General features: G+C 39.0%; 1 protein-coding gene across 4 annotated transcripts in view; it reads left to right on the forward strand.

Moving 5' to 3' along the window:
* The window catches only part of LOC117317676 (low-density lipoprotein receptor-related protein 4-like), a 78,160-nt gene that overhangs the window by 34,989 nt on the left and 23,942 nt on the right, over positions 1 to 19,229 (forward strand). For all 4 annotated transcript variants that reach the window (XR_004530229.1, XM_033872551.1, XM_033872562.1 and 1 more), the window contains exons 4-15: positions 4,093 to 4,243; positions 8,059 to 8,169; positions 8,852 to 9,139; positions 9,475 to 9,631; positions 11,808 to 11,948; positions 12,105 to 12,210; positions 12,382 to 12,526; positions 12,840 to 12,959; positions 13,991 to 14,224; positions 16,136 to 16,325; positions 17,113 to 17,246; positions 18,823 to 18,985. Coding sequence is in view for 3 of the 4 variants with exons in the window: in XM_033872551.1 (XP_033728442.1) it covers positions 4,093 to 4,243; positions 8,059 to 8,169; positions 8,852 to 9,139; positions 9,475 to 9,631; positions 11,808 to 11,948; positions 12,105 to 12,210; positions 12,382 to 12,526; positions 12,840 to 12,959; positions 13,991 to 14,224; positions 16,136 to 16,325; positions 17,113 to 17,246; positions 18,823 to 18,985 (1,940 nt within the window). In the remaining variant the exon portion in view is untranslated. The remainder of the gene's footprint in view (positions 1 to 4,092; positions 4,244 to 8,058; positions 8,170 to 8,851; positions 9,140 to 9,474; positions 9,632 to 11,807; positions 11,949 to 12,104; positions 12,211 to 12,381; positions 12,527 to 12,839; positions 12,960 to 13,990; positions 14,225 to 16,135; positions 16,326 to 17,112; positions 17,247 to 18,822; positions 18,986 to 19,229) is intronic.

Here is a 19,229-nt window from a genome sequence, read left to right on the forward strand (position 1 = left end):
TGTAACTACCTCCTGGAGACTAGATATATTGTAACTACCTCCTGGAGACTAGATATGTTGTAACTACCTCCTGGAGACTAGATGTGTTGTAACTACCTCCTGGAGACTAGGTCTGTTGTAACTATCTCCTGGAGACTAGATATATTGTAACTACCTCCTGGAGACTAGATATATTGTAACTACCTCCTGGAGACTAGATATGTTGTAACTACCTCCTGGAGACTAGATATGTTGTAACTACCTCCTGGAGACTAGATATATTGTAACTACCTCCTGGAGACTAGATATGTTGTAACTACCTCCTGGAGACTAGATGTGTTGTAACTACCTCCTGGAGACTAGGTCTGTTGTAACTATCTCCTGGAGACTAGATATGTTGTAACTACCTCCTGGAGACTAGATATGTTGTAACTACCTCCTGGAGACTAGATGTGTTGTAACTACCTCCTGGAGACTAGATATGTTGTAACTACCTCCTGGAGACTAGATATGATGTAACTATCTCCTGGAGACTAGATATGTTGTAACTACCTCCTGGAGACTAGATATGTTGTAACTACCTCCTGGAGACTAGATATATGTTGTAACTACCTCCTGGAGACTAGATATATTGTAACTACCTCCTGGAGACTAGATATGTTGTAACTACCTCCTGGAGACTAGATATATTGTAACTACCTCCTGGAGACTAGATATGTTTTAACTACCTCCTGGAGACTAGATGTGTTGTAACTACCTCCTGGAGACTAGGTCTGTTGTAACTATCTCCTGGAGACTAGATATATTGTAACTACCTCCTGGAGACTAGATATGTTGTAACTACCTCCTGGAGACTAGGTCTGTTGTAACTACCTCCTGGAGACTAGATATGTTGTAACTACCTCCTGGAGACTAGATATGTTGTAACTACCTCCTGGAGACTAGGTCTGTTGTAACTATCTCCTGGAGACTAGATATGTTGTAACTACCTCCTGGAGACTAGATATGTTGTAACTACCTCCTGGAGACTAGATGTGTTGTAACTACCTCCTGGAGACTAGATATGTTGTAACTACCTCCTGGAGACTAGATATATGTTGTAACTACCTCCTGGAGACTAGATATATTGTAACTACCTTCTGGAGACTAGATATGTTGTAACTACCTCCTGGAGACTAGATATATTGTAACTACCTCCTGGAGACTAGATATGTTGTAACTACCTCCTGGAGACTAGATGTGTTGTAACTACCTCCTGGAGACTAGATATATTGTAACTACCTCCTGGAGACTAGATATGTTGTAACTACCTCCTGGAGACTAGATATGTTGTAACTACCTCCTGGAGACTAGATATGTTGTAACTACCTCCTGGAGACTAGATGTGTTGTAACTACCTCCTGGAGACTAGATATGTTGTAACTCCCTCCTGGAGACTAGATATGTTGTAACTACCTCCTGGAGACTAGATATATGTTGTAACTACCTCCTGGAGACTAGATATGTTGTAACTACCTCCTGGAGACTAGATGTGTTGTAACTACCTCCTGGAGACTAGATATGTTGTTACTACCTCCTGGAGACTAGATATGTTGTAACTACCTCCTGGAGACTAGATATGTTGTAACTACCTCCTGGAGACTAGATATGTTGTAACTACCTCCTGGAGACTAGGTATGTTGTAACTACCTCCTGGAGACTAGATATGTTGTAACTACCTCCTGGAGACTAGATATGTTGTAACTACCTCCTGGAGACTAGATATATGTTGTAACTACCTCCTGGAGACTAGATATATTGTAACTACCTCCTGGAGACTAGATATGTTGTAACTACCTCCTGGAGACTAGATATATTGTAACTACCTCCTGGAGACTAGATATGTTTTAACTACCTCCTGGAGACTAGATGTGTTGTAACTACCTCCTGGAGACTAGGTCTGTTGTAACTATCTCCTGGAGACTAGATATATTGTAACTACCTCCTGGAGACTAGATATGTTGTAACTACCTCCTGGAGACTAGGTCTGTTGTAACTACCTCCTGGAGACTAGGTCTGTTGTAACTATCTCCTGGAGACTAGATATGTTGTAACTACCTCCTGGAGACTAGATATGTTGTAACTACCTCCTGGAGACTAGATGTGTTGTAACTACCTCCTGGAGACTAGATATGTTGTAACTACCTCCTGGAGACTAGATATGTGTTGTAACTACCTCCTGGAGACTAGATATATTGTAACTACCTCCTGGAGACTAGATATGTTGTAACTACCTCCTGGAGACTAGATATATTGTAACTACCTCCTGGAGACTAGATATGTTGTAACTACCTCCTGGAGACTAGATATATTGTAACTACCTCCTGGAGACTAGATATGTTGTAACTACCTCCTGGAGACTAGATATGTTGTAACTACCTCCTGGAGACTAGATATGTTGTTACTACCTCCTGGAGACTAGATGTGTTGTAACTACCTCCTGGAGACTAGATATGTTGTAACTACCTCCTGGAGACTAGATATGTTGTAACTACCTCCTGGAGACTAGATGTGTTGTAACTACCTCCTGGAGACTAGATATGTTGTTACTACCTCCTGGAGACTAGATATGTTGTAACTACCTCCTGGAGACTAGATATATTGTAACTACCTCCTGGAGACTAGATGTGTTGTAACTACCTCATGGAAACTAGGTATGTTGTAACTATCTCCTGGAGACTAGATATGTTGTAACTACCTCCTGGAGACTAGATATGTTGTTACTACCTCCTGGAGACTAGATATGTTGTAACTACCTCCTGGAGACTAGATATATTGTAACTACCTCCTGGAGACTAGATATGTTGTAACTACCTCCTGGAGACTAGATATGTTGTAACTACCTCCTGGAGACTAGATGTGTTGTAACTACCTCCTGGAGACTAGATATGTTGTAACTACCTCCTGGAGACTAGATATGTTGTAACTACCTCCTGGAGACTAGATATGTTGTAACTACCTCCTGGAGACTAGATATGTTGTAACTACCTCCTGGAGACTAGATATGTTGTTACTACCTCCTGGAGACTAGATATGTTGTAACTACCTCCTGGAGACTAGATATGTTGTAACTACCTCCTGGAGACTAGATATGTTGTTACTACCTCCTGGAGACTAGATATGTTGTAACTACCTCCTGGAGACTAGATATGTTGTAACTACCTCCTGGAGACTAGATATGTTGTAACTACCTCCTGGAGACTAGATATATTGTAACTACCTCCTGGAGACTAGATGTGTTGTAACTACCTCCTGGAGACTAGATATGTTGTAACTACCTCCTGGAGACTAGATATGTTGTAACTACCTCCTGGAGACTAGATGTGTTGTAACTACCTCCTGGAGACTAGATATGTTGTTACTACCTCCTGGAGACTAGATATATTGTAACTACCTCCTGGAGACTAGATATATTGTAACTACCTCCTGGAGACTAGATATGTTGTAACTACCTCCTGGAGACTAGGTCTGTTGTAACTACCTCCTGGAGACTAGATGTGTTGTAACTACCTCCTGGAGACTAGATATGTTGTAACTACCTCCTGGAGACTAGATGTGTTGTAACTACCTCCTGGAGACTAGATATATTGTGACTATCTCCTGGAGACTAGATATGTTGTAACTACCTCCTGGAGACTAGATATATGTTGTAACTACCTCCTGGAGACTAGGTCTGTTGTAACTACCTCCTGGAGACTAGATATGTTGTAACTACCTCCTGGAGACTAGATGTGTTGTAACTACCTCCTGGAGACTAGATGTGTTGTAACTCCCTCCTGGAGACTAGATATATTGTAACTACCTCCTGGAGACTAGATGTGTTGTAACTACCTCCTGGAGACTAGATGTGTTGTAACTACCTCCTGGAGACTAGATATGTTGTAACTACCTCCTGGAGACTAGATATGTTGTAACTACCTCCTGGAGACTAGATATGATGTAACTACCTCCTGGAGACTAGATATGTTGTAACTACCTCCTGGAGACTAGATATGTTGTAATTACTTCATAGAGACTAGATATGCTTTAACAACCTTCTGAAGCTTATGTTTGCTTTTTTTTTGTTTTTTCCAGAGCAGCATATGTCTGGTTAATTTTGATAACTACGAGATGCAGTGTATGTTCAAGGCTTCTGGAGATCGTTATGTCTATCATAGTTTCTATCCCAGTAACCCCTACGCTGTAGGCTTCTTCAACCCTGGTGTTCAGATAACTACGTTAGAAGGTAAGTAATCAACTAAACACGTTCTGTAAGTAAAGAGGGTAGTGGTAGGGAGAAGTAAAATATCACTTCCATACAGAGGATATGGTCACGGAATATTAGTATACCTCCTATACGGAGAGGGTATGGGTAGGGATGATTGGAATACCACTTCCATAGAGAGGGTATGGGTAGGGATGATTAGAATACTACTTCTATAGAGAGGGTATGGGTAGGGATGATTAGAATACTACTTCCATAGAGAGGGTATGGGTAGGGAGAGGTAAAATACCACTTCCATACAGAGGATATGGTCACGGAATATTATTATACCTCCTATACGGAGAGGGTATGGGTAGGGATACTTAGAATACCACTTCCATAGAGAGGGTATGGGTAGGGATGATTAGAATACCACTTCCATAGAGAGGGTATGGGTAGGGATGATTAGAATACCACTTCCATAGAGAGGGTATGGGTAGGGATGATTGGAATACCACTTCCATAGAGAGGGTATGGGTAGGGATAGTTAGAATACCACTTCCATAGAGAGGGTATGGGTAGGGATAGTTAGAATACCACTTCCATAGAGAGGGTATGGGTAGGGATGATTAGAATACCACTTCCATAGAGAGGGTATGGGTAGGGATAGTTAGAATACCACTTCCATAGAGAGGGTATGGGTAGGGATACTTAGAATACCACTTCCATAGAGAGGGTATGGGTAGGGATACTTAGAATACCACTTCCATAGAGAGGGTATGGGTAGGGATGATTAGAATACCACTTCCATAGAGAGGGTATGGGTAGGGATAGTTAGAATACCACTTCCATAGAGAGGGTATGGGTAGGGATAGTTAGAATACCACTTCCATAGAGAGGGTATGGGTAGGGATGATTAGAATACCACTTCCATAGAGAGGGTATGGGTAGGGATACTTAGAATACCACTTCCATAGAGAGGGTATGGGTAGGGATGATTAGAATACCACTTCCATAGAGAGGGTATGGGTAGGGATTATTAGAATACCACTTCCATAGAGAGGATATCGGTAGTGATGATTGGAATACCACTTCCATAGAGAGGGTATGGGTAGGGATAGTTAGAATACCACTTCCATAGAGAGGGTATGGGTAGGGATGATTGGAATACCACTTCCATAGAGAAGGTATGGGTAGGGATGATTGGAATACCACTTCCATAGAGAGGATATGGTCACGGAATATTATTATACCTCCTATACGGAGAGGGTATGGGTAGGGATAGTTAGAATACCACTTCCATAGAGAGGGTATGGGTAGGGATTATTGGAATACCACTTCCATAGAGAGGGTATGGGTAGGGATGATTGGAATACCACTTCCATAGAGAGGGTATGGGTAGGGATAGTTAGAATACCACTTCCATAGAGAGGGTATGGGTAGGGATACTTAGAATACCACTTCCATAGAGAGGGTATGGGTAGGGATACTTAGAATACCACTTCCATAGAGAGGGTATGGGTAGGGATGATTAGAATACCACTTCCATAGAGAGGGTATGGGTAGGGATACTTAGAATACCACTTCCATAGAGAGGGTATGGGTAGGGATGATTGGAATACCACTTCCATAGAGAGGGTATGGGTAGGGATGATTAGAATACCACTTCCATAGAGAGGGTATGGGTAGGGATGATTAGAATACTACTTCCATAGAGAGGGTATGGGTAGGGAGAGGTAAAATACTACTTCCATAGAGAGGGTATGGGTAGGGATGATTAGAATACCACTTCCATAGAGAGGGTATGGGTAGGGATACTTAGAATACCACTTCCATAGAGAGGGTATGGGTAGGGATGATTAGAATTTTACTTCCATAGAGAGGGTATGGGTAGGGATACTTAGAATACCACTTCCATAGAGAGGGTATGGGTAGGGATGATTAGAATACCACTTCCATAGAGAGGGTATGGGTAGGGATACTTAGAATACCACTTCCATACAGAGGATATGGTCACGGAATATTATTATACCTCCTATACGGAGAGGGTATGGGTAGGGATACTTAGAATACCACTTCCATAGAGAGGGTATGGGTAGGGATGATTAGAATTTTACTTCCATAGAGAGGGTATGGGTAGGGATGATTAGAATTTTACTTCCATAGAGAGGGTATGGGTAGGGATAGTTAGAATACCACTTCCATAGAGAGGGTATGGGTAGGGATGATTAGAATACCACTTCCATAGAGAGGGTATGGGTAGGGATGATTAGAATTTTACTTCCATAGAGAGGGTATGGGTAGGGATAGTTAGAATACCACTTCCATAGAGAGGGTATGGGTAGGGATGATTAGAATACCACTTCCATACAGAGGATATGGTCACGGAATATTATTATACCTCCTATACGGAGAGGGTATGGGTAGGGATACTTAGAATACCACTTCCATAGAGAGGGTATGGGTAGGGATGATTAGAATTTTACTTCCATAGAGAGGGTATGGGTAGGGATAGTTAGAATACCACTTCCATAGAGAGGGTATGGTCACGGAATATTATTATACCTCCTATACGGAGAGGGTATGGGTAGGGATACTTAGAATACCACTTCCATAGAGAGGGTATGGGTAGGGAGAGGTAAAATACCACTTCCATACAGAGGATATGGTCACGGAATATTATTATACCTCCTATACGGAGAGGGTATGGGTAGGGATACTTAGAATACCACTTCCATAGAGAGGGTATGGGTAGGGATGATTAGAATGCCACTTCCATAGAGAGGGTATGGGTAGGGATGATTAGAATACCACTTCCATAGAGAGGGTATGGGTAGGGATGATTGGAATACCACTTCCATAGAGAGGGTATGGGTAGGGATACTTAGAATACCACTTCCATAGAGAGGGTATGGGTAGGGATAGTTAGAATACCACTTCCATAGAGAGGGTATGGGTAGGGATGATTGGAATACCACTTCCATAGAGAGGGTATGGGTAGGGATGATTGGAATACCACTTCCATAGAGAGGGTATGGGTAGGGATGATTGGAATACCACTTCCATAGAGAGGGTATGGGTAGGGATAGTTAGAATACCACTTCCATAGAGAGGGTATGGGTAGGGATGATTAGAATACCACTTCCATAGAGAGGGTATGGGTAGGGATAGTTAGAATACCACTTCCATAGAGAGGATATCGGTAGTGATGATTGGAATACCACTTCCATAGAGAGGGTATGGGTAGGGATAGTTAGAATACCACTTCCATAGAGAGGGTATGGGAAGGGATGATTAGAATACCACTTCCATAGAGAGGGTATGGGTAGGGATGATTGGAATACCACTTCCATAGAGAGGGTATGGGTAGGGATGATTGGAATACCACTTCCATAGAGAAGGTATGGGTAGGGATACTTAGAATACCACTTCCATAGAGAGGGTATGGGTAGGGATAGTTAGAATACCACTTCCATAGAGAGGGTATGGGTAGGGATAGTTAGAATACCACTTCCATAGAGAGGGTATGGGTAGGGATAGTTAGAATACCACTTCCATAGAGAGGGTATGGACGGAGAGAGGTAAAATACCACTTCAATTGAGAGGGTAGAAGTAAATGGCGGAAAAAAGAAAACAAAATAGAAAATTGATAAAATTGATCTGAAGCTTCAGTCGGTAGATTAGATTCCCTAGTGAAGAGGTGAAAATATTCCTTACGTAGAGAATGAACCGAAAGAAAATATATATCGTCAAGACGAAAACCTCAAAATTATACAATCTGACCTTGCTACTATTATCATAAACTGAATATTTTGCCTTACTGACTTTACATTAAACTTAAATATGTTGTTTTACAGACAAATGTGTTAATACAGCCTGTGATCACATATGCATCAACACAAAAACACAACCCAAGTGTTTATGTAAAGATGGATACACACTGGAACCAAACGGAAAGACATGTACACGTACGTAACCGAGACCAGTTATCTGTAAATGTACTCGCTTATGTTTCATCTGACAATATACATGTTGCTGTTTCATCTGTCAATAAACATGTTACTGTTTCATCTGTCAATATACATGTTACTGTTTCATCTGACAATATACATGTTGCTGTTTTATCTCTCAAAATGTACATTTACTCTCTCAGCTGTCAATGTACACGTAACTCACTTATCTGACAATTAACACGTTCAAAAGCCTTCTCATCAAACTTCGTTTCTTATCAAAGGATGGATGTAGTGAGAGGGCTGTCCTCTAGTTTTTCTCTGACAAAGATACTTGTTAAAATAATGTAATAAACTAGTTTTCTTACGACACCTAATGTGTATAAAGAAGCCAATATTACTCGTAGCATAATATATATATATTAGTATAAAAAAACAAAACCTCAAAAAACAACACTTTGCCGCTAGGCCTTTCTGCCCTCTCAGGCTTCTTCAGGTGAAATGCCTGAAGAAGCCTGACTGCCTGAAGAAGCCTGAGAGGGCAGAAAGGCCTAACGGCAAAGTCTTATCATTTTTATTTGTTATTGTTTATAAAGGACAGATTTCTTTTTTTAATACATATTAGTATTTATATTCATGTAATGTTAATAAAAGGTGATACATTAACTTATAAATGAAATGATCTTTCTTCTCCCCGCAGTGGTTAACAAGTTGTTCGAGTCTGCTGTGACATTGACCAACAGTACTCACATTTGTATGATCCAACTATCGTCTTTGTCCTCCTCCGCCACAAACAAGCCTCTCCGCTGTGAGGTTACGAACGCTACCATGAACACCCGCCATATTCAGGCACATGTCGCCAAAAACCTGTTGTATTACACAGCCAATGGCAAAGACCCAGCTTCCGTCAACAAGACACAGCTCCTTCGGTTTGACCTGAGATCCCAGCAACATTGGGTCGTAGTGACTGACATGGAGGACCCCGACGGTAGGTTTACAACTCTCCACGGTCAAAAGTTAATAAAGAAAAATATGTCGTGTTAACGTGGCGTCGTACTTTTGTCTATATGACAGTGGACTTGGCTTCAGGACTGTGACCCTTCACCGCTCAACTCTTGGTTCAATATATGTCAGAGTATACGAGATGATAACATAAAGTCATGCTATTCAGCTATACTTGTCTTCATACGACTGTTTTGTACCTCACAGTTGTTAATAAAAAAAAACCAGCGCAAAATGTCCACATTTTAGCTTGAATGTTTTCTTAAAACTTGAACTGTGAATCGCAATGTAAATTACCTTGATGTAAATTGACTTTTACAGACATAGCATTTGACTGGGTAGGAGAAAAGATGTTTTCCTGTCATAGTAAGGTCAATCTTGTCAAAGTCTGGGATGTAGTGTCAGGGCTGTCTTCAATTGTCTACTCTGACAAATATGTGGCGAAAGTATCGGAACTAGCTATAGACCCACATAGGGAGTAAGTACAATCTTTTTCTTTATTACATTTTAAATGAAGAACGTCCCCGTCTGTAAAGAACACTTATTAAGTAGTTTATTCTAAATAAAGAACATTCAATATCCCGTCTCCCATATATAATGTTGCATGTGATAATTACATTGCAATATAGACACGAATAAATTCCGAATAAATTCCTGTCTGCGTTCTATTGAAATCAAACTAAAGTATGACGTGTAAGGAATTATGGGGCCATCCTACTAGGTTTTGATATTACTTTCGATATATTTAGAGTTCCATCCTACTAGGTTTTGATATTATTTTCGATATATTTAGAGTTCCATCCTACTAGGTTTTGATATTATTTTCGATATATTTAGAGTTCCATCCTACTAGGTTTTGATATTATTTTCGATATATTTAGAGTTCCATCCTACTAGGTTTTGATATTATTTTCGATATATTTAAATTCCATCCTACTAGGTTTTGATATTACTTTCGATATATTTAGAGTTCCATCCTACTAGGTTTTGATATTACTTTCGATATATTTAGAGTTCCATCCTACTAGGTTTTGATATTACTTTCGATATATTTAGAGTTCCATCCTACTAGGTTTTGATATTATTTTCGATATATTTAAATTCCATCCTACTAGGTTTTGATATTACTTTCGATATATTTAGAGTTCCATCCTACTAGGTTTTGATATTACTTTCGATATATTTAAAGTTCCATCCTACTAGGTTTTGATATTACTTTCGATATATTTAGAGTTCCATCCTACTAGGTTTTGACATTATTTTCGATATATTTAGAATTCCATCCTACTAGGTTTTGATATTATTTTCGATATATTTACAGTTCCATCCTACTAGGTTTTGATATTACTTTCGATATATTTACAGTTCCATCCTACTAGGTTTTGACATTATTTTCGATATATTTAGAGTTCCACCCTACTAGATTTTGATATTACTTTCGATATATTTAGAGTTCCATCCTACTAGATTTTGATATTACTTTCGATATATTTAGAGTTCCACCCTACTAGATTTTGATATTACTTTCGATATATTTAGAGTTCCACCCTACTAGATTTTGATATTACTTTCGATATATTTAGAATTCCATCCTACTAGGTTTTGATATTACTTTCGATATATTTAGAGTTCCACCCTACTAGATTTTGACATTATTTTCGATATATTTAGAGTTCCACCCTACTAGATTTTGATATTACTTTCGATATATTTAGAGTTCCATCCTACTAGATTTTGACATTATTTTCGATATATTTAGAGTTCCACCCTACTAGATTTTGATATTACTTTCGATATATTTAGAATTCCATCCTACTAGGTTTTGATATTATTTTCGATATATTTAGAGTTCCATCCTACTAGATTTAAGAAATAATTAACGATGATTCGTGTATTATTGCAGGATATACAACGAGGACAAGGATATTTTGCAATTAAATTAATAACGAAGGCCGCAGGCCTTCGTTATTAATTAAAATTGCAAAATATCCGAGTCCGAGTTGTATATCCTGCAACAATACACGAGTCAAAGTTGATTAACCCATTAGCCCACTCGGCTATAGTAACCTTTTATGAAACAGGTGAATATTAGATAATTAAAATTGTAACAGCCGTGACTCACGAGCGTGTATTATTGGCACGAGCGTGGGTTATTGGAAAATAATACATGGTTTTTAACCAATAAAAACTGGCGTTACATAGCAAACATGGTAGAATTTGATATTACTTTCGATATATTTAGAGTTCCATCCTACTAGATTTTGATATTACTTTCGATATATTTAGAGATCCCGCGTCTCTTACTATTGATCAACTCTTTAGGCCTTTAGAAATACGTTTCAGTCCTAGAAGGATGAAACCGTTTTTTGATTCACTGTTTGGCTCTTCTGCACCCAGTCCTCAATTTGTATGCAAAGATGCTAATATCTGGTCTGTCATTTGTACAGATCTTATGGATTGTTTTTTAACCTTAACCTTCGACCTCCTATTGGATCAATTCCACGTTACTGTCTTATAACTATCAAACTGCAGAATGCATACTATAATTTTGGTTTTCCTCTTTTACCCTTTTACCTACATTTGTTATGAGACCTATTGACCTATGACCTGTACATGTTGGATAGTATCTATACTGATCCTGTGTTATTTTTCAGTAATATTTTTTGGATCGCGGACACGATCGACGGATTGGGTATCTATGTTGGCACGTTTTCTGGGGCTACCCCAGTCAGGCTTGTAAGCAGTGGTTCGCTAATCAAACCGACAGGGCTGAGCTTTGAATACCTTGATGACAGGCGAGTATGGTGGTTGTTAAACATTGTTGGTCTCTTTATGACGGTGATCCGTAAATTGATGTGGGGTCAAACGTCAATAGATAAATAATAACAGAATTCAATGAAAAGCAACTTGCTGAATAATTCTCCAATGTTTACTTTTATTTTGTATTTCAGTGTTTGTTACATTGACTCAGGACGTTTCTATGGTGTTACTGTTAATGGGACGCAGTCAGGCCATCGCATATCTGTAGGTGATGCTACGAAGTCGCTTATTTACAAGGTAAACAATTATTATCATATTTAACCTGTTACATTAGGTAATTCAATGAAACAAGATTCTTGCATGTAATGATTAAGCCGATTGTTAATATAGACAGTCAGGATCTTGTCAATGGAATCCGAATACATATCAATATCGTCGTTAATAACAATTATCTTCATCTATCTTAAGAACTATGCGATATGGAACTCTGGGAAATCAACACTGAAGATGTCTATCTATACACTGGACACTTCCGTCTATACCACAACTACAACGATGGGGACTATCAACGCCATGACTCTTTATTCCAAGGAAGCCCAGACAGCATTTCTAGGTAGGTCTGCATATAAGACACGTCGATATGTACTTTAATGACCTTCACAGTGAGACGCAAGAGAGTGGAATTAAGACACATCGACACGTACTTAAGTGACTTCCACAGTTAGATGCAGTGGAGTTTTAAGACACAGCAAGATGCACTTTAGTGACCTTCACAATAGAACACATTTAAGTGCATCATAAGAGCGAGATATAATTCAGTGTCCATCACATAATTTTTCTTCTGTGGTACAGTGGTACTAGAATACAACGTTTAACCTCGAAAAGTCTTCATTAATAATTCAGTTTGTTAAATATACTTTTTTCAGATCCCTGTAAGATTGGCAATGGTGGCTGTGATGATATATGTTTGAGACAAGGACAGTCTGTTACCTGTATGTGTGACTTCGGTCGAACACTGAGCGCGAATAATAGGTCATGTAGTGCAGGTAAGTTTATTATTTCGAATCTCTCTTTAAACACCGACACTAGTATAACCTTTCGAGTTCCCTCTTCAAACACCGACACTAGTATAACCTTTCGAGTCTCTCTTTAAACACCGACACTAGTATAACCTTTCGAGTCTCTCTTCAAACACCGACACTAGTATAACCTTTCGAGTCTCTCTTTAAACACCGACACTAGTATAACCTTTCGAATCTCTCTTCAAACACCGACACTAGTATAACCTTTCGAGTCTCTCTTTAAACACCGACACTAGTATAACCTTTCGAATCTCTCTTCAAACACCGACACTAGTATAACCTTTCGAGTCTCTCTTTAAACACCGACACTAGTATAACCTTTCGAGTCTCTCTTCAAACACCGACACTAGTATAACCTTTCGAGTCTCTCTTTAAACACCGACACTAGTATAACCTTTCGAATCTCTCTTCAAACACCGACACTAGTATAACCTTTCGAGTCTCTCTTTAAACACCGACACTAGTATAACCTTTCGAGTCTCTCTTTAAACCCGGACACTAGTTTAACCTTTCGAGTCTCTCTTTAAACACCGACACTACAAATGTACTATAACCTTTCGAATCTCTCTTTAAACACCGACACTTGTATAACCTTTCAAAACTCTCTTGACTCCGACACTAGTATAACCTTTCGAGTGTCTCTTTATTTTAGATATTTAGTGCATAGTTTAAATTGAATCTTGAAGAACTTTTATCATAAGCTTCTGTATATTTGTAGTAACTTCCTGGCTAACAAGCCATCATTTAGGGTGCTGTTTTTATTTTCATTATTTGTTGGTGAAAATAAGACCCGTTTCTGTGACATGGATCATCTTTAATGACCAGTACTGACACCGGCTAAACACTGATTTATATAATATATTACAACAGTATTTAAACATGCGTGGAAAGACATACACGACCCAATTATAATAATAGAAATGTGTTATTGATCTACTTATTCTGTTATTTATTATTGATATCTCCCTGACCTTTGACCTTTATATTATTTTCAGTTCCATTAACAACCAATTTCATGTTGATGACAGACCTGTTACATGATCGTATTGTCCAGGTGTCCATGGATGGCACAAAGGTAATAAGTCTGCCTATCAATAATTTGATGACACCAGCCATGGCTCGATATGGCCACCATGACGATATGCTGTACTGGAGCGAAATCGGCAGTAAATCTATCAGGCGGGGTTCTCTGGATGGAACTAAGAATGAAAAAATTATGAGTGTTGGGGGTAAGTCAATCAAAGCTGCCTGTGCGGGAGCCGCCAACTGTGTACTTCCATATGTATTACCTTTTGATGTTTTATGGTGGTATAAAGTGCACATGTTCTTAAACCGGCATCAGGTCGTTGAAATACTTTTATTCTATAAAAATACAGTAAAAGTAAATGATAATCTTGTCTCTTTCTTTAACAGTACAAGTTATAAGCTTTACCATAATACGACTCTCAAAGTCCAAAGGTAACCCAAAGTTCTTAAAAAACTATTTTAAAGTATCACTTCGACGTAAGATATGAAAATTAATCGATGGTAATGATTATCAATGCGAGCTTACCCAGACAATGTTGTTGAAATTCCACGAACGAAAAAAAAGGACTTGGTGCGAGAATCTGACTATCGGCTTTAGATTTGGTCGTCAGACTTATCTGGCCGTTTAGTTTTTATATCCTATGTTAAGATCAATCCGTATGCCTAATTTCCCCCACAGCTACCCGCAAAATATTCCCGCTGAGGCGTAATACACAATATATCAAGATTATAGTGAGTCGTTTCTTGTATAGAGTGTATACTAATACATTCCAGTAATATACAAGTAATTTATTCATAATTCATCTGTATAATAATGAATGATTTCCTTAGTGAAACATGTTATTGATTTAAGTACAAAATAATTTTATATGAATTTCAATGTATGTTGATAGAAGGTACATTTATACGCACAAACTTATAATTTGATATAGTGATTAATTATCCCTGATATTATGTTCAATACCTCAACTTCGCCGGTTATTCATTTTTAATGATATTTCTTGTTGTGTTATACTGTTATACTGACCAACCAGCCTTGTTACGGGCTATCCCTGGGTTTATTTATCACAGTAAAATCGGGACATGTACATCGCTTGCCATGTTTCGCTCAGTTCACGGTTGTTTTCAAGTGCGGACGCACAGCGACAGCGTTTCCATATAATATACGGATTTTCTGTACAAATATGATATATATTCCATCACAGTTAGACACAAATATGAGGTTAAACTTCTTTTATCTATAAACTTAATAAATTGCTGTGCAGTTCGAACGAAGGAATGATCCATTAAACCGTCTGTATAATTACTGTAAATATTAACTAGTTACTTATATCACCTGTCAGTAAACCGACCTTTAAAAATACATTCCTATCATATTATACAGTACTCCTACATTGTAAAAATATCTCATTTCACCGATGTCTAGTCATCGTGGACGGACAAGACTTCTTCAGTCAATTTGCGTCTGTTAATTATAATCAACAATACGATGTACGTGTTGTTTATAAGTAATTGAATGTACAGGTTGTGTTATACCTATGTTTATTACATTTTTACCAGTGAAATATAAAAAATTATTCATTCTATAAAAGTGATATTTTTCACTAGTGAAAAATATCACTTTTGCTGATTTGACCAATCAAATCAATGATTAGAAAATACCAAAATCATTGACCAATCAGAAAGCCCGATATATATGTCAGCACCTGGACAGGGGAAACTACTTTTTTTGTTTACAAATTATCGCTGTAACATAGTCCTAGTTAGCATACGGGGTAGGGTTTTCATTGATAAAAAATGTAATAAACAGAATATCTAACAGCGTCTTCAGTAATACCAAATATATTTCACTCGTGTGGCTAATATTTTGATATTTTTCACGAGTGCGTAGCACGAGTGAAAAATATCAAAATATTAGCCCCACTCGTGAAATATATTTGGTATTACTGAAGACACTGTTAGATATCCTCTATATACTACTATGGTGTACATGTTATGTATAAGTGCATTTATGTAATACTTTGTATTATATTATGTCTGATATCGTGCCCACAATTTATAAACTAACATTGTTTATTTACCATTGTGTTTTAGTGTATACCATTTTGTTTAAGGTGAGTCGTATCCTGATCGTTTCGCCATTGACTTCACCATCAACCAGATATATTTCACGGTATCACATTCGAAAGAATTTAATAGGGGCTACATTGCTGTAATGAAACCAAAACGTGATAAGATAGAAAGCAAGATCCTAATACCAAACCTCAACTTTCCTGGTGGCATTGCGATAGATCCTGGAAAAGGGTGAGTGTAGATCCGGGAAAGGAGTGAGTGTAGATCCGGGAAAGGGGTGAGTGTAGATCCGGGAAAATGGTGAGTGTAGATCCGGGAAAAAGGTGAGTGTAGATCCGGGAAAGGGGTGAGTGTAGATCCGGGAAAAAGGTGAGTGTAGATCCGGGAAAGGGGTGAGTGTAGATCCGGGAAAGGAGTGAGTGTAGATCCGGGAAAGGGGTGAGTGTAGATCCGGGAAAGGAGTGAGTGTAGATCCGGGAAAGGAGTGAGTGTAGATCCGGGAAAGGGGTGAGTGTAGATCCGGGAAAAAGGTGAGTGTAGATCCGGGAAAGGGGTGAGTGTAAATCCGGGAAAAGGGTGACTATAGAGCCTAGAAAAGGGTGAGTGGAGATCCGGTAAAAATGTGAGTGTAGATCAAGATAAAGGGTGAGTGTATAGCCGGAAAAGGGTGAATTGAGATCCGGGAAAGGGGAGAGTGTAGATCCGGGAAAAGGGTAAGTGATCCGATCCAAAAATGAGTGTACACACTTGTGTATTTATCCAATACTTGCAATAAAAATTATCATCCCTTCAGTAACTGAAGTAATATCGCTCCTCCAAACTGGCCACAGGAATTATATGAAGCTGACAATAGTTTTAAAATTTATAAGAAAGTGTTCTTAAAAAGAACAGAATAGTCAGAAATTTTAACAGTATGAATAAGAAGCAAGAGATATTGTCAAGATGTTAGCAAAATTATGGCTCCAAATTGATAAAACGAGATTAAAATTTGGCAATATATGATATCTATTTTTTTCAGTTATATATATTTCAACAACCATGGGTCTGAAGTGTACATAGCACGAGCTGATAGTGATGGTGGTAACATCAAAACTATCGTCAACTTTACTAGAAGTGGCGGAACACCTCTTGGCATGGCCATCGACTATCAAAGTAAGACATTTCAGCTTCTGGTAAAAACACCATGTAATGAATGTTTTTAAGTTTCAATGAAAATTAGTTGTTTATTGAACAAGCGAATTATTAATCGATTCCAAAACTTATTGTTGGACTAACATCAACGTTTCCACTCTTGCATACAGATTCTTAACTCAAACACTTTGGTATCGAGTTCTCATACTGGTGTCTACAGCCCTTACACCGGAATTTTGAGTTTCCTTTCTGGAGTCTCGAGTCCCACCCCCGGAGTCTCGAGTCCAACCCCCGGAGTCTCGAATCTCCTTTCTAGAATATCGGGTCTCACTTCTGGAGCTTCTAGTCCCACCATTAGAATCTCGGGTCCTATCTCTGGAGACTCAAGTTTTCTTTTTAGATTCTTGAGTTCCATATTTGGAGCTCTAAAATGTAGAGTTCGACGTCAGGAATTCCGAGTCTCCTGTCTAGAATCTCGAGTTTCCTGTCTAGAATCTCGAGCTTCCTGTCTTGAATCTCGTGTTTCCTATCTAGAATCTCGAGTCTCCTGTCTAGAATCTCGAGTTTCCTGTCTAGAATCTCCTGTCTAGAATCTCGAGTTTCCTGTCTAGAGTCTCGAGCTTCCTGTCTAGAATCTCGAGTTTCCTGTCTAGAATCTCCTGTCTAGAATCTCGAGTTTCCTGTCTAGAGTCTCGAGCTTCCTGTCTAGAATCTCGAGTTTCCTGTCTAGAATCTTCTGTCTAGAATCTCGAGCTTCCTGTCTAGAATCTCGAGCTTCCTGTCTAGAATCTTCTGTCTAGAGTCTCTAGTTTCCTGTCTAGAATCTCGAGCTTCCTGTCTAGAATCTCGAGTTTCCTGTCTAGAATCTCGAGTCTCCTGTATAGAATCTCGAGCTTCCTGTCTAGAATCTTGAGTCTCCCGTCTAGAATCTCGAGTTTCCTGTCTAGAATCTAGAATCTTCTGTCTAGAGTCTCGAACTTCCTGTCTAGAATCTCGAGTTTCCTGTCTAGAGTCTCGAGCTTCCTGTCTAGAATCTCGAACTTCCTGTCTAGAATCTCGAGTTTCCTGTCTAGAATCTCGAGTTTCCTGTCTAGAGTCTCGAGCTTCCTGTCTAGAATCTCGAACTTCGTGTCTAGAATCTCGAGTTTCCTGTCTAGAATCTCGAGTTTCCTGTCTAGAGTCTCGAGCTTCCTGTCTAGAATCTCGAGCTTCCTGTCTAGAATCTCGAGTTTCCTGTCTAGAGTCTCGAGCTTCCTGTCTAGAATCTCGAGCTTCTTGTCTAGAATCTCGAGTTTCCTGTCTAGAATCTCCTGTCTAGAATCTCGAGTTTCCTGTCTAGAATCTCCTGTCTAGAATCTCGAGTTTCCTGTCTAGAGTCTCGAGCTTCCTGTCTAGAATCTCGAGTTTCCTGTCTAGAATCTTCTGTCTAGAATCTCGAGTTTCCTGTCTAGAATCTCCTGTCTAGAGTCTCTAGTCCAATCTATGGAGTTTCGGATCGTCCCTCGCGAACCTCGAGTCCCACCTCTGTTGTGTTAAGTCTCCTCTCTAGAGTCCTGACTATAGAGTTTGTCAACTGATTGGTATGTTGTCCATACAGATGGGGTTTTGTACTGGGCGGATGCCTACACAGACCAGGATAAGATCGAGTATATCAACCTACAAACTGGCACACGTAGTGTGTTACGGACTGATATGACCTCTGACGCCGTGGATGTGGTTCTCTCTGGTATATATCTCTACTACGTTGGATACAACAGACAGTAAGTTCTCTTCTATCTTATCATCCGGAAAGTTATATCCGTCCGATTTATCATTTTATTTACTTGTTTAGGTGAATGCAATGGTACAAATAGCTACGTTGTTGTTATTTTTACAATGAGAAATGGTCCACGAAATATATCCGGAAAATGAGATATATCGGGAGAATATATCCGGAGAATTATATATATCGGGAGAATATATCCGGAGAATTATATATATCGGGAGAATATATCCGGAGAATTA

Source organism: Pecten maximus, chromosome 2, assembly GCF_902652985.1.
Source record: "Pecten maximus chromosome 2, xPecMax1.1, whole genome shotgun sequence".
Taxonomy (NCBI): domain Eukaryota; kingdom Metazoa; phylum Mollusca; class Bivalvia; order Pectinida; family Pectinidae; genus Pecten; species Pecten maximus.